Raw genomic sequence first — 17025 nt, forward strand, 5'->3', positions numbered from 1 at the left:
TTGACAGCTAAATCATTCTTTAATTGAGGATTAATTTATTTTAAAAACATAATCTGTACACTTAAACATTTCACAGGCATGTCATATGAATAAAGAAACTAGTTTCTGTCTAAGTCAAATGAACTTGAGCACACAAATGAGAGCAAAACAACAACAACAACAAAAAAAACTGGGCAAGGACACTGAATTTTAAAAATGCGTGTGAATCTGCTAAGATGTGAAGAATATTTAACGTTCTAAGTGGTTCACCCCACCAGCCAAAATCATAAAACATTGAATTAATATGAGAATGTCATGTACATATCCACATTTATAATAAATACATTCCCAGTTATGAATATTTAAGTTGTCAAAAGTTATAAAGTGATCTTGTAAAAGAGCACTAATGACCACAGAATTAAACATATTGGGGATATTTGAACATGTAGTTCATGTTGGTCCTCCTTGTAACAGCCTCAAGATCTTTGCCTATTCAAAATTTATTTTAGGTTCTCATAACACATGCATATTAATTTCTGCCCTTGTTCAACATGTATGTTTTGGCAGTTTTACAATTTCTGTTCCAAGAAATTTCCCCCCAAAAAATAAAACAAACAAGCATATAACAATCAAACATATCCTTGTGTTTTATCCAAACATGCCATAATAAGCATGATGAGGCATTAATAAGAACAGTAATAAGAGCATTTCACATTTGTGGACATTTTGCACATTTACAATACGTTCAGCACAATTGAGTAATTCAGTCATGACGCATCATCTGCTCATGTTTCTGAGAAGCTCAGTGAGAAGCTCGGTTTGATTTTTAAAAAAGAGTGAAGTATAGCTAACCATAATGCAGTAAATCCAGCTTCCCTTTTAAAGTAAACCATGATGTCATGCATGCACATTCAACAATTCTTTCTTAAAAAAAACTAAACCAAAAAAACCCCTAACCTTTTATTTATTAACTGCAGGATTCACGAAGAGCATTAGTAGTAGTGCATTAGTCAATCAAGAATATCTGAGGTAAACTTTATGAATATTGAATCTTGATAAAGTCAACAAGTAAATGTTGGAAATTTCACATAAAAAGGAAAACAAAACTAAACATCATCAGTTGCATTTTTCTTTTAAAGTGCATTTCATTCTTAAATGCTGCCATATGTTTAAAAAAAAATCCCACAGATAATATAGGTGGTGTATTCAATTAGACCCCCACCCCTTTTTTTTAACACTAGTAACCTATTAGTAACTACTGACACGATTGTAAAACCTCAGTAACCTGTTTACAGTCAATCTATTTAAACAGAAGTACCTGTAAGAATTTACTTATGGATAATAACAATTAACCTATACATGCTTGCTGAATGTGGGAAATGTTAAACATATCAGAATATCCAATCTATCTTCCTTCTGTACTAAATGTCACTGTAAATCTTTTTATTTCTAGCCAGACTGTGTCCCAAGAGCAGCACATTACAAAATTCAAACTATTGCCACATGCAGTTATTACATACCTACCAGTCCAAGGTACAATCAATGTCCTTTTCAATTCTCTCTACATTCTAATCTAATAAGTGTAGGATAGAGTAACAGTTCAGGTGAATTTTCTTTTTATTATTATTTTTTTGCAAGGATTAAACAAAAATTGTGTTATGGTTAAGATATTTCTTTACATTCACAGGACAGTCTGTGAAAGACAAGCGCTACACACAGGCTTCCCAGTAACTTTAGTCAGTTTAATGCCCTTAAAATAACGATCAACACCAGATACCCTAGAATTATGCTGGTCTAATCTGAAGGCAACTTATATATAGAAAGTGAGTAATTACCGTACCTAAGTGAGTTAACGTAAAAAGACAAAACCTAATGTTTAAAATAAATCAGAAAATCAGACAACAGCAATAATCGTGCAATAGCTGCATGTCCACCTTTTGTCATCGGTGTGGAGAGGAAAAAAAAATAAATGCGCAAGTGTGGCTTGACCAAGGTCTAGGTGTTTGCTGAAGGCACTTCTAGGTAATTCTTCCATAGAGTAGCACCTTTGATAGTTATTGTAGCCTGTAGAAGCCCTTGTGCGAAACACAGAAATTAATCTTATGGCTCACAGCAGGCTAAATCCCAGGATGTACTGCAGGAGCTTGTTCCTGTTGGCCTGAGTTTGGAACGTAGGGCTCAGCTCCAGACGACACACACCATTCTCACAGCGCTCCTTCAGCACCTATCAATCAATCAATCAATCAATCAACACACACACACACACACACACACACACACACACACACACACACACACACACACACACACACACAGACTTTACGGCCCATATTCACCGCCACATTTTCCATTTATATAAGATTTATCTTTTTTTTTTTTTTTTAATCTTACCCCCAGTTCTTTAAATGTTTTGACTGTATTTTTCACGAGGTAATGTGTAGCACTCTCTCCTGACAAAGAAAAAAAAAAAACTAATTAGAGAGAAGAAAAAAAAAAAGTGAAATAAACAGTTTGTGTAGACTGCTGGAGACTGACCATAGGCTGCCACCCCTTTCTCGGTGCGTGTGAGCAAGTATTTGAAGAGCTTCTGTGTGTACTCTCTCTCAGTCATGGGTGAGAGAAGGTGGTGTATAAAAATGCCCGCTCCAAGGTAGGCTTCCAGCACTGGGCTTAGCACTCGCTGCATAAAGGTGAAATACTCCTGGTGTTCAGAGGACTGGCTCACCTGCATAAACATTAAAATTTTTAAGGAAATACATAACTAAATCAACAAGGTGATCTGATAATATATGATCTGATCATCATCTATAAAAAGGAAAATGTTTCCTGCTTGTTTTTACTGGCAGTGATAGAAATCACCTTCATGTCTTGTAACATCCATTGGCTAACCTATTTATTTGGTTTTCTTTCCAAACCAAATGAAAAACAATGAAATGAGTGTGTGTTTAATTTCCCAGAGTGGAGTCTGAAGGGAGGAACCCCCTCCAAAAATACAAAGCCTGTGAGAGCATGATAAAAGAAAAATGCAAGTTTGCTAATGTCAGTGGGTCACTGTCTTGATGCACTTATTGCAAGCAAGAGATATGCCACACATGCAAAAAAATAAAAAATCAGGAAGGAATATATATATTTTTTACTTATACTTATAGTATTTTAAATATTATATTATATATATAGAAATATATATAGAAATATAAAAAATATAATATAATATTTAAAAGAACCATGTTCAAATCTGTCATATAAAGTGCTGTTAAAAAAAAAATCCTTCAGATTTTTTTTTTTTGCATATTAGTCAAACTTAAAATCTAATTTTAATATTACACAAAGATAACCTAAGTAAATACAAAATGCAGTTTTTAAATGATGATTTCATTTATTAAAGGGGAAAAAAAAAAAAAAAAGTGTCCAAACAGTAACATGTAAAACAGTATTTGCCCCCTAAACATAACTGGTTGTGCCACCCACACAACTGCAATCAAGAATTTGTGATGACTGGCGGGAAGTCTTTAACATTGCTGTGGAGGAATTTTGGCCCACTATTCTTTGCAGAATTGTTTTAAAACATGAAGTCAAGACACAGCATCTTAATCGGATTTAAGTATTTTGTATTCCGTATTTTGACTAGGCCACTCCAAAACCTAAATCTAGCTTTTTTTTTTTATTTGTATTTTTTTAGCCATTCAGTGGTGGATTGCTAGTGTGTTTTTATTCATTGTCCTGCTGCATAACCCAATTGCGCTTGGGCCAGACATTCTCCTTCAGGATTTTGTGGTACAGTGCAGAATTCATGGTAAATACCAGAAAATGAAATATGAGATTCTGATTTATCACTTCCTGTAAAACCCAAGCAGTCAGTGACATCAACAGCAATCTCAATAGGGTACCTTGGTTTTGGCCTTCTGTTGCCTAATTCTTTTCAAAAAATAATTGGAACTGAAAGGACAGTTTAATCAATTTATTTTTATATTAATTATTTGTTTTTTTCTGTACACAGAAGCAATTTAGTTACTAAATCAAAGATTTTCAGTGGATTATGGTTCTTCCACCCCTGCCCTATGGAGATTGTTGCTGATGACACTAACTGGTCAGATTTTTCACAAAAACTTCAATTTCCTGAATTTCTCAGCCACAGAATGAGGAGGTGTTTCGCCCTGCAGGCAATTTATCCAGATTAACACCAAAGACTGGTACATGGGCTCGTATCTTTAACACCCACTACCTCAACCTGCTTTTTAGTACACAACACATATTTCTGATTAACATTAAATTAAATAGGACTGAACGCACAGCCAGCACCTCTGATCTAAAAATAGGATTGTTGAATATTAGATCTCTCACGCCAAAAGCGCTTACTATAAACGAAATTATTACCGACCAGGAGTTTAATATAATGTGTTTGACAGAAACGTGGATTAAATCGAATGAATATGTAGCATTAAATGAGGCGAGTCCTCCTGGGTATAGTTACATACACCAACCCCGTCTAAATGGCAGAGGAGGCGGAGTAGCAGCTATTTATAATAATAATCTAAACGTCACACAAAAGACTAAACACAAATGTAAAACATTTGAAGTTCTCTACACCAACATAAAATATTCAGTGTCTGAAAGCAGGTCAAGTCAGTTAATTCCACTAATTATTATTTATAGACCCCAGGGCCCTACTCTGATTTTCTGATAGAATTTGCAGATTTCATTACAAATCTAGCTACTTCTTTAGACAAAGCATTAATTGTTGGAGACTTTAATATTCATTTTGATAATCAGGAAGACTCCTTAAGAGCAGCAGTTGTGTCCATTCTAGATTCAGTCGGAATTAATCAGAATGTTATAGGACCCACTCATAGTGGTGGACACACTCTCGACTTGTTGTTAACATTTGGATTAAAAATAAAAAACTTAGTCATAATTCCACAGTCTGAAGCTATTTCAGACCATTATCTAATCTCGTTTAAAATTTGCCTTAGTCATCGCATTTCTACCTCACCACGTTACCGTGTTAAGCGTACTTTCACGTCAGCTACAGCAGCGCGTTTATTAATTATCTTCCGATATTACGATATTAGATAGATCTCCGTCAGACCCGCAGAGCTCGACTGGGCCACTGAACATCTAGAAACAACGTTACGTTACACTCTAGATGATGTAGCTCCCTTAAGACCAAAATGATCAGGGAGAAAAATTAGCACAGTGGTATAATGATCATACGCGCACCTTAAAACAGAACACTCGAAAACTAGAGCGTAAATGGCGTCAAACAAAATTAACAGTATTTCAAATAGCATGGAAGGAGAGCCTCTAAATTATAGAAAATCTCTTAGTGCTGCCAGATCAGCATATTTCTCCACCCTCATAGAAAATAACAAGCATAATCCTAGATTTTTATTCAGCACGGTAGCAAAATTAACAGGGAATAAAAGCACTGCGCTAACATGCACACCATCAATAGGTAGTAATGATTTCATGAACTTTTTTAATAATAAAATTGAAAACATCAGGCAAGAAATCCAGGCGGTTAATATAAATCCAAATTATTTTACAAGTAACCCTGTAGACAGCAGTGTCATTATAGCAGACAATCAATTACAAAGCTTCACTACTATTCATGAGAGTGACTTAATTTCATTAATCTCCTCATCAAAATCATCAACCTGTATTCTCGATCCCTTGCCTACTAGTTTCTTTAAACAGATAGCTCCAGAGGTAATCAAACCTGTTTTAAAAATAATTAACTCTTCCATTAGCACTGGTTATGTACCGAAATCCTTCAAACTGGCAGTTATCCACCCCCTTATTAAGAAACCTGACCTTGACCCATGTCAGTTGTCCAACTACAGACCGATATCAAATCTCCCCTTTATATCCAAAATTTTAGAAAAGGTTGTAGCACAGCAGTTATGCTCACATCTGCTTATGAATAACATTTTGAAATGTATCAGTCAGGATTTCGGCCTCATCATAGCACAGAGACGGCGCTAGTTAAGGTGGTAAATGACCTGTTATTGGCCTCTGATCAGGGTTTTGTCTCCTTACTTGTTTTGCTCGACCTTAGTGCAGCTTTTGACACCATTGATCACACTATACTGCTTGCTAGACTTGAGAATGTTGTAGGAATAAAGGAACAGCTCTCTCTTGGCTCAGGTCTTATTTGACTGATCGCTATCAGTTTGTGGATGTAAATGGTGAGTTCTCCACGCTCTATGAGGTAAAGTTTGGTGTTCCTCAAGGATCTGTCTTAGGCCCACTGCTTTTCTCTTTATATATGCTGCCTCTTGGTGAAATTATTCATAAACATGGGATTCGCTTCCATTGCTATGCTGATGACACACAGCTGTATATTTCAGCAAAGCCAGATGAGAGAGATCAGCTTAACAATGTTGAGAAGTGTGTAAAGGACATTAGACAGTGGATGCTTAATAACTTTCTTCTGCTCAACTCAGATAAGACGGAAGTACTTTTACTAGGACCACATGCAGCTAGAAGTAAACTTTCCGATTACGTAGCATCTCTGGATGGTGTTTCTGTTTCAGCATGTACGGCTGTCAAAGACCTTGGTGTGATTATTGACCCGAGTCTTTCCTTTGAGTCTCACGTGAATAATATCACCAGAATCGCCTTCTTTCACCTTAGAAATATTGCTAAGATTAGAAATATGATGTCGTTACAGGATGCAGAAAAACTGGTTCATGCTTTTGTTACTTCTAGATTAGACTACTGTAACGCTTTACTGTCTGGGTGTGCGGTAAGTGCATCAATAAGCTTCAGTTAGTCCAGAATGCAGCAGCAAGGGTCCTCACTAGATCTAGGAAATATGACCACATCACCCCTGTTTTAATCAGTCTACACTGGCTCCCAATCAAATCTCGCATTGACTATAAAATATTACTACTGACGTATAAAGCACTCAATGGTCTCGCACCGCAGTATCTGAGTGAACTTCTGTACCAGTATGATCCTCCACGCCTACTTAGATCAAAAGGTGCTGGCTATCTGTTGGTTCCTCAAATAATGAAGACTACAGCAGGGGGCAGATCTTTCTCTTATAAAGCCCCACAGTTATGGAACAGCCTTCCAATCAGTGTTCGGGACTCAGACACAGTCTCAGTGTTCAAGTCGAGGTTGAAAACGTATTTATTTAGTCAAGCCTTTTATCAGTAGATTTCTCTTAGGTAAAGGCACAGATCTGGAGGGAACATGGATATAGAGTGTTTGGTGAACTGGTATATTTGTATGCTGTCGCCCCTCACATTCACACGTTCACTCAGGTTTGTTGACGGTGGTGTGGTGGGTCGTCTCTTATCCCAGAGATCCCTCATGTCTGTGTTACCTTCTGGTTCTCCCTTTTAGTTATGCTGCCATAGCGAGTCTTGCCGGAGTCCAAACTGCACAGTGACATTAACTTTCGTACACCAATAGTTACACTTAATAATCCATATCCTTCTCTTCCGTCACCCTCTCTCTCTCTCTCTCTCTCTCTCTCTCTCGAGTTAAACATGCTCCTGAGGCTCCAGTGACCAGTGTTCCTGCCCTCTCCCTCCTTGGATCTTCACACTTCTGTGCAGCTCGGGACGGTCTCTTAATTCGGAGTAGAACGGGTGCTTTGAGGACGGATTGGACTGTAGTTGGTGTCGGCGGTCTGCTGCACTGACTCGGGAGTGCAGTTTGCTTCTGATCATCATCACTGTACCCCACAACATTGTATATCTGCTTCAAATGGACATTTGGTGCAACCCAGATGAGGATGGGTTCCCTCTTGAGTCTGGTTCCTCTCAAGGTTTCTTCCTTATGCCATCTCGGGGAGTTTTTCCTTGCCACAGTTGCTCATCAGGGACAAACATACTTACAAAGAACATATTTATGTTTAATCACCACATTATCTGTGTAAAGCTGCTTTGAGACAATGTTCATTGTTAAAAGCGCTATACAAATAAAAATGAATTGAATTGAATTGAATTTCAAGATTGCACATCTTGCACAGCTGCATTACTCCCTTTTCATCTATGACTGCATACCTATGTTTGCATATGCCTATGCCTCAAACAGCATTGTTAAGTTTGCAGATGAAACCACGGTGGTAGGTCTGATCAGCTGTAACGAACCTTGTAGCATGGTGTGAGGACAATAACCTAGAACTCAACACCAAGAAGACGAAGGTGATCATTGTGGATTATAGCTGAGCCGGCAATCACACTCATGCTTCCGTTCACATCAACGAAGGTGCTGTTGAGCGTGTACCCAGAGTTAAGTTCCTTGGAGACCACATCTCTGAGGATCTCAACTGATCTCTGAACTCTTCCATCCTGATCAGAAAGGCACAACAGCGCCTGGAGAACCGTCTGTTTAATTAAACTGAACCCTAAATGTGTATTTTAAATACCTTAATTACACTTGGGGTTTAGAAAACAAGGAAGTAAGATGTGGTTGAAACAAATGCTTCACAGGAAACAAACCTTAACACCAGACATAACCAAGATATTAGGTGCATTAACAATGTAAAAAAACAATGAGCCAAAAACCTGTAATTTTTGTGTATATAGACTTATAAAACACAGAGGCACAGCTACTTTAACATTAGCAGCTACCTGTGCATCATTCAAGTTGCTATCATGTTTTCTGAATAGAAACCTCACTGGTCAGGCTGTAAATCTAGAAGCATTTTACAGAGTCAGAGATAAAGTAATACAAATGCATAGATTAGATAAAGGGTAAAAAATAACAGGAAATGGAAGCTAAACCACACCACTCAAGCACTGCCAAGAAAAGGTCACCGAGTTCAGCCCACTGACAAAAAGGAGAATTCTAAAAATAGACACAGTTTTCAGGGTCTGGGGGTGAGGTCATGGTGTATATGTCAAACATTAGTGACGAAACGGTAAACATCTTTACCAAAAGAACTTTCAGTAAGGTGCCCATGTGTACAGAAAGCAGTCATTGAGTTTCCTCACAAACAGATTAAGACATAGACAGCAAGTTATTCTAGTCTCCGCCTTGCTCTTTCAGGGCAGTGTGGCTACTCGGTCCTTACTGGAATCTTACATGATTTGTACTGCACATGTGCAAAACCACCTGCAACAGCAACTTCTTTATAATAGCTTAGAGATATGGATTCTTTTGTGTTTTAAATACAGCTTCAATAATTTCTCTTAACAGGAGAAATTCCTGACAATGCTGCATATCGAGGGATTAAATTAACAAAAAAAAGGATGGAAAGAATTCCTTAAATTAGGAATAAATAAATTGATTTGCTAAATAAATAACCGTCCTGTGTTTCTTAAATACAGGCATTTGTTAAAGTATTCTGAAATAAGTTGAACAGTTAAGTAGAACATATAGTTAAAAAATGTAATACTAAATGTGTGTGTGTGTGTGTGTGTGTGTGTGTGTGTGTGTGTGTGTGTGTGTGAAAATACTGAAAATGTGAAATACTCTAGACAATTTTCCATTTATTTTATTATTTATTCCATGAAATTTTCCACTTAATTTTATTTCAATCAATTTTATTTTTTTCAATTTAATCAATTACCCAATTTAATCAATATAATAAAAAAGTGTATAAAAATACCTTGATGCATTATATTTAATTTGTATATATATTTTATGTTCCTATTCAAACCAAGCAAGCATTTTATTAAAAATTGTTTAAAAAAAAATGTAAACTGTTGATGTTCACAAATGTTAATAATAATGGACAGTTAATAAAAAAAAAAAAACGAAAAGCAATTTTATGAACTGTGAATTAAAAACTGAGTATCATAACGAATCATGAATTTTGTGTACTGTTACACCCCTATCAAACTTATAAAATATCTATCCACCCATCCACCCATCCTTAAATATAGCAGTTTTCTAGACTTCAAAAAAACCTGTTAGAGTTTTAAAAGCTTGTTTAGACAGTGCAAGAGGACCAACACAAAGATATTTTAATTTTTCACAAAAATATTTCCCCCTAAAAACAAATAAACAAAAAACAATGTCTCCTTAAAATAACTTAGTTTTAAATGTGTTTTTATGTAGGTCTAATGAAATACCCAAGTAAATTGAGCCAACAGACCAAACTTTGCATTATCCTATATGAGGTTACCTTCAAATACCGGTCCCTTTGCTCCTCCCCAAAGTCACTGTCCTCATCCTCCTCATCGCTCCTCCAGGACAAAGGCTCTGGGAACTTCTTAGGCCAGGGCTCCTCTGAAGGGCTCAGCTCCTCCTGATCCACCTAAACACAACACCATGTGAATGTAGGTGATATCTGTCTCTCACACACACACACACACACACACACACACACACACACACACACACACACACACACACACACACACATATATACAGATTCACAGTAGTAACCACAATATATGGCCATTTTCTCAGTATTAGTTTAATAGCTAGACATATAATTGTCAGCTTGACAATAATTGGTTCAGGCTAATATCAATTTGAAAAATAATATTCAAATTATTATTACCATATACACTCGGAACATCTTTTCAACTGCACCTTCATGCAAAGAGTTAAACAATTCAAACATCAGAACTGGTAAAAAAAAAAGTTTGATCTTAGTGAATTTAATGGCAACACAGCTGGAGTTTTTTGATAATCTCCTTGGATTTTACACACACACACACACACACACACACACACACACACGCGCGCGCGCAAAGTCTCTAAAAACAGTCCCTTACTCGGTGCTGTGGGGGTTTTTGGTTTTTATTTTTTTGTTGCATCATTCACTATTAGCTGGGTAAAATTTCTCAAAAGAGTACAGTACTCAAAGAGGAGAGTTTCAAGCATGCTTACATCAGCAACAATCAGCACTCCATACTGGATCAGTCTAGTCACGGCATCATGGAAGACCTGGTAGACAGTCTGACAAGGCTTTGAACAGAGAGAAAGGCAATCATAGTATGCCACATAATCACACACCAGACTTGCAAAAAATAATGGATAAATCAAATATAATTGTTGTGTTCAGAGCTAAACCTATGATAATGCATCCACCAGGGCTAAATTCATGAACAACCTAAGTTTTAATTTAGCTCTTGGCTTGCAAAAACTCTTAAAAGTATAAAAGGTGTTAAAAATAATATGTACAGTCCTATTGTGCATATCAAAGAATAAGGCAGCAACAAAAATTAACTACTTTAATTAGAACACACTTCAAGTGATATATGCTATTGAGTACTGACAATTTCTTAAGATGTCAAATTTGAAATTATTGGAAAATTTACCAATACAAAATCAGGCCTAAACGGAGAAAGACTTTTTAGCATGTAATTTGTTTTATAAAAGGTCACATAACATTTTTTCTTAACATCCATTTGTTTATTTCACTAATAGTCTGGCATTAATCACAACTATATTTTCCTTATTTCTTTGGTGTTGCTCCTTGCTAACAATTTGTCATTATGTTAATCCAGATATGAGGAACTTACCTGGGTGACAATAACCTCATTGGAGAGGAAGTGGGAAAGCCCTGCTGCTCGACAGATGAGTCTCTCTTGGCTGAGGAGAGTGGATGAGGTGCTAAGTTCACCCTGTGTGACCTGCTCTCTCATCATGGCCAGAGCACTGCAGGCTAACACAAAATAACATCCATACATAAAGCCTGCTCTGCTTGTGCAACATGGATAGCTATGCATATACCATATTTATTTATTTGAAGCAATTACATTGTATAAAACTAGAAAAAGCCATAAAAATGGATGTTTGTGACCTTAATGGTCTTTTCACTTGTGCTTATCATATACATTTTTAACTAGTGGTGTTTTCTTGTTGTGAGTTATAATCTTACTGATTTTGTTTTCATGTCAGTATTATCAATATGCATTTAAGAAAGCTATGAAATTCAGTATGAAATACAGTAATATAACATGACCTGGATTTATACCCTTATTTGACCAGGCACCCAGTACTTTTCTGTGACTTTCAAATCTCTCATACATGACATTATTGGGTTCTTTTAACTTTAAAATAAACTGATAAAATAAACCATCATAGTATTCAACTATCAATCGAGCAAAAGTACAGCTTTGTTAACCTGCGGTGCAACTGTCTAAGGTCCCTTGACTAACTTACATTCACACACGTGGAGTGGTTCCAATAGCAGGCCACAAATCTATGTAGGAGCTCTACTCCCACTGGTAGTTGAATCACGTGCGCCCTACTTTCTTAACTCCCAATGGTAGTCGCTGCACCAAGTCGCGCCACAAATGGAGTGTTTATTTTGTTGCATCACTCGACACACACACACACACACACACACACACACACACACACACACACACACACCTAGCAGTCAATGGTCGCTAATGCTCATGTTGCCAACAAATAAATAAACATTAGGTTGCTTTGCTGCAGTAAGTTGCCCTATGCATGAACTTAGCTGTAGACTCACTATATCCTTTTTTACAGTGTGAGTATCTTATGACATTATTTTCTCTGATGCAGATACTATAAATAATGCCTGATGGACAAGTTCCATACCCTTTCCTTTTCCTTACTCGGTCTTGCACATTTTAATGTTTTCCCTGCTCTAATATAGTGCATCCGGAAAGTTTTCACACATTTTCCACATTTTATGTTACATCCTTATTCCAAAATTCTAAATAAATTCATAGGTTTTCCTCAAAATTCTAAAAAAATACCCAATAATGACAATGTAAAAAAGGTGTGTTTGAAATCTTTGCAAATTTTTTAAAAAGAAAAAAGAAAAATCACATGGAAATAAGTGTTCACAGCCTTTGCTTAATACTGTGTTGAGGCACCTTTCGCACCAATTACAGCCTCAAGTCTTTTAGAGTATGATGCTACAAGCTTGGCGCACCTATTTTTGGGCAGTTTCTCATATTCTTCTTTGCAGAACCTCTCAAGCTCCATCAATTTGGATGGGGAGCATCGGTACTCAGCCATTTTCAGATTGCTCCAAGGTTGTTCAATCGCCACTCACTGACATTCACAGAGTCGTCCTATAGCCACTTCTTTATCATCATGGCTGTGTGCTTAGGGTCGTTTTCCTATTAGAAGATGAACCGTCACCCCAGGCTTCAAAACGCTCTGGAGCAGGTTTTTATTAAGAATGTTTTTGCACTGCATTTTTATTTCCCTCAAACCTGACTAGTCTCCTAGTCCTGCCGTGAAAAACATCCCCACAGCATGGTGGTGCCGCCTGTTGGAATGGTATTGGCCAGGTGATTAGCGTTGCCTGGTTTCCTCCAGACATGACGCTTGGCATTCAGGCTAAAGAGTTCAATCTTTGTTTCTTATAGTCTGAGTGTCCTTTAGGTGCCTTTTGGCAAACTCCAGGCCATACTAGCACTGTGCCTTTTACTAAAGGAGTGGCTTCGGTCTGGCCACTTTACCATGCAGGCCTGATTGGTGGTGTGCCGCAGAGATGGTTGTTCTTCTGGAAGGTTTTCCTCTCTCCACAGAGAAATGCTGGAGCTCTTTCAGAGTGACCATCTGGTTCTTCATCACCTCCCTGACTAATGGCCTTCTCCCCAATTGCTCAGTTTAGCCAGGCGACCCTGGCGAGTCCTGGTGGTTCCAAACTTTTCCATTTACAGACGAGTGAGGCTACTGTGCTCATTGGGACCTTCAATTGCTGAATATTTTTTTCTGTACCCTTCCCCAGTCTGTGCCTTGATACAATCCTGTTTCGGAAGTCTAAAAACAATTCTTTGGACTTCATTGCTTGGTTTGTGCTCTGACATGCACTGTTAACTTAGGGACCTTATATAAACAGATGTGTGCCTTTCCAAATCATGTCCAATCAACTGAATTTACCACAGGTGGACTCCATTCAAGTTGTAGAAACCTTTTGAGGATGATCAGTGGAACGGAGTTGCACTTTTTAGTTGTATAGCAATGGCTGTGAATACTTATGTACATGTGATTTTTTTTTTTTTCTCGATTTTGATTAATAATAAATTGGCTTTCAAACAAACCTCTTTTATGTTGTCATTATGGGGTATTGTTTGTAGAATTTTTAGGGTTAGGGTTAGGGCGCTGTCAATACTTTCCGGATGCACTGTACATCCATTGTATATCAGAGAGGTTTATGAATTAGATTATTATTGCATCAGATTTTTAAAAAAACATTCAATATCCAGTACAGGGGCTACTCTAACAAAAGGGTTGGGAATCAGTGGCCTCATGTAATCAGTAAGACCCTAACTGCATTTAAATAGACATGACTGTCTGCATCTTAATGTGTCCAAGTCAGCATACCTATTATGGCATCTGCAATGAAGACATGAAAGAGACCGTTGCTGTAGAAATTGAGCTCAAAGAGTGCTGGTACAGTGTTGCTTGGGGCAATGATGAACTCGGTGTTCTTGTTTGTGCTGGTCACATTCACACAGTTTCCTAGCAGGTTGAGCGCATGCATAACCACATCCTCAGAATTCCCTGAGAAACCCAGGTCAAAGTCCCGTGAAAGGATCTCTTCCTTCATGTTGAAAAAGTCCTCCACCAGCTTGGACAACAACACACCCTGTAAGGAAGAAAAATGCTTCATTAGCATGGACAAAACTAGCTAAACTATTATTACTTTACTACAGAGTTATAAATAAATGTTGTAAGCATGTGGCTGGCATGGAGTGTTAGAGGGACTGGTAACAGAGTACTCACCTGTCTGTGTCTGTACAGCAGGAGACAGGCTACAATATGAGTAGACATGATTGCTGAGGACTTATTGGCAGCTATAACAAAGAAAAATAAATAAAAAGTCATGAAATTACACATTTTAAAACTTTTTTCCATTCTTCTTTAAATCTACTTCTCAATTACAGTTTAGAATTAAATATTTAATGCAGGATCATTGTGCCAAGATGCTACAGCAATCAAATGATTAAAAAATAAAAAAGAAGTCTATCTCAAAAAAGATGTGGAACAAACTTAGTGAATACTCAATGAAAGTAGATTCATGCTAGTTAATATATGAAGCCTTACAATCACTGACTCAATGTACTAAAAAAAAAAAAAAAAAAAAAAAAGAAAAAAGCTGGGTGCATTCAAACATAAGGGAATGTGATTGGCTGAGAACAGACCACCCGAGGAAGGATTGCATGACCGCTAGTAACCCCAAAAAGCTGTCGGCCATTTGATCGCTAGAGAAAAGGCTTTAGAAAAAGTTGGGAGACTATGGCTTTTCGAGCACTCTTACTGAAGAGAATGTGCCTGGCCAGGTTAGAGATGACCTGCCTTCTCCAAGGCTCGTCAGACAGCGCTCTGGAATCCGGGTGTTCTTCTTCCTCGCGATTAAACACAGCCTCATCTGGCCTGTCAGGAAATCTTTCACCATAAGTATTGGTCAAATGTATAAGAAATTACTAAGAGATGAGTAATGTTAGTGAAGGCTGTACCGAGCTGCAATGATGGTTGGGATGAGGATCTGCTCCAGAGTCAGTGGGGCTGGGAGATTTCGACTTCGCTGTGTGTCAAGATACTCCTGCAGTGTAAAATATATCTTTTTTTTTATATATATATTTTATACATAATATAATATAAAAAAAATTATATTAAAATTTCTGAGAACAGATTGGTGCTATGGGAGAGGCGGAAGGTTTTCTGACCTTGAGAGAGAAAGGCTGAGTGAAGTCCACACGTACACAGCCGTAATTCTTACGGAGCATTCTCCACACACCACAGGCCACTCCCCACAGGCTCTCATTCTTCTTCGGCTTTCCCTACACACAGCACAGAAAATTGCTATTTTAGAACAATCAATCAAGATTAAGCCAGAAAAGACTGTGTGTGTGTGTGTGTGTGTGTGTGTGTGTGTGTGTGTGTGTGTGTGTGTGTGTTTATATGCATGCATTGGTGTCTAAACAGATGTATATATAATTAGGGGTGTAACTTTTTCGGTACAGAGATTACGGTTTGGTACACACGTGTATGGAATGCAAATTTTTTTTTAACGTGCGGAACATAGTTAAAATCTGAGAAATCTACCCGAACTATGAATTTTGTGTACCGTTACACCCTTAATATATAATATTCTGAATAATCTCAAAATAGCCTAATATTAACTACACGAAATTACATTCCTATAATACCAGTCCATTCAATGCAATCAAGTGAACTGCTTCTGAACAGGCAGCTACAGTATGTGTCATTAAAATAAAAAAAAAAAGAGTAAAGTGTAGAATAGTTCATATAGGTTTATTCTATACTTTTTTCAACAAAACAGAGGATACAATTATTAAGTTCAGCTCACTTTAGAAGTTCAGTTAAGAAGGTGAGTGACACATCGGATACTTTCATCGTACTATAAAAGCACTGTATTATGTTTTACTGAACAAACATACTAGACCTAGAGAGAAAGAAACTCAAAATAAAACATTAGTTAAGAAAATACAGAACAATGTGCTCCATTTAATTAATTATATTAAATTAGTCATAATTAGGTGAACCATGGCAACCTTTAATATAATGCCATTTGGTAAAATGCAACAGATATTTTCCGGTTTAAACAAGTTACATTTTTGGCCCTTCATAGAAAAGTGTTTGTGAACTTCTGGATTAAGCAATTTGTCAATTCTGAAGAAAATTTGGACATTTACTGAAAGGGCATTTTATGCAAATATTTGCAAAATGTTACAAAATGCACTGATATTGCTGCTACATTGCTGTCAGAGGAATTTCTTTGTCAGCATTTGCCTTTTCTTTCAGGCACTGAATCCAGTCTGCAGCACAGAACTAAACTCTGCTTTCCGCTTGTGCTTTTCAGTGCATTCTTTTCTTATAAGACATTCTAAAATGTGTTTATGACTTTAGGTTTTGTGTCATTTCAGACTCTTACCAGCTGCTCACTGTTGTAGTTGCCCTCAATAATGCGGTCGTAGGAGATGCCAATGGGCACGATGAGCACATCCGGAATGGCCCCGGCACACAGGGTGTCCACCACAATGGACAGTATACCAGCACGTGCAGGAGATTGCTTTCCACTGCGAGAACGTGTGCCCTCTAAATAAACCTCCAAAAACTGCTGCTGCTGCAACAACTCCTCTGTGTACTAATAAACAAAACAGCAGCAGAGAGGAGCAT

General features: G+C 37.3%; 1 protein-coding gene across 3 annotated transcripts in view; it reads right to left on the reverse strand.

The window, feature by feature from the left end:
- The window catches only part of gpam (glycerol-3-phosphate acyltransferase, mitochondrial), a 25606-nt gene continuing 8581 nt past the window's right edge, over positions 1–17025 (reverse strand). For all 3 annotated transcript variants that reach the window (XM_046853962.1, XM_046853959.1, XM_046853960.1), the window contains exons 10-21: positions 16781–16993; positions 15552–15665; positions 15342–15427; positions 15143–15258; positions 14608–14678; positions 14206–14470; positions 11412–11554; positions 10777–10854; positions 10064–10195; positions 2515–2704; positions 2371–2429; positions 1–2203 (exon numbers count right to left, since the gene is read on the reverse strand). In XM_046853962.1, the coding sequence (XP_046709918.1) occupies positions 2087–2203; positions 2371–2429; positions 2515–2704; positions 10064–10195; positions 10777–10854; positions 11412–11554; positions 14206–14470; positions 14608–14678; positions 15143–15258; positions 15342–15427; positions 15552–15665; positions 16781–16993 (1584 nt within the window). In that variant the 3' untranslated portion in view covers positions 1–2086. The remainder of the gene's footprint in view (positions 2204–2370; positions 2430–2514; positions 2705–10063; positions 10196–10776; positions 10855–11411; positions 11555–14205; positions 14471–14607; positions 14679–15142; positions 15259–15341; positions 15428–15551; positions 15666–16780; positions 16994–17025) is intronic.

The sequence above is a fragment of the Silurus meridionalis genome, chromosome 7 (assembly GCF_014805685.1).
Source record: "Silurus meridionalis isolate SWU-2019-XX chromosome 7, ASM1480568v1, whole genome shotgun sequence".
In the NCBI taxonomy this organism is placed as follows: domain Eukaryota; kingdom Metazoa; phylum Chordata; class Actinopteri; order Siluriformes; family Siluridae; genus Silurus; species Silurus meridionalis.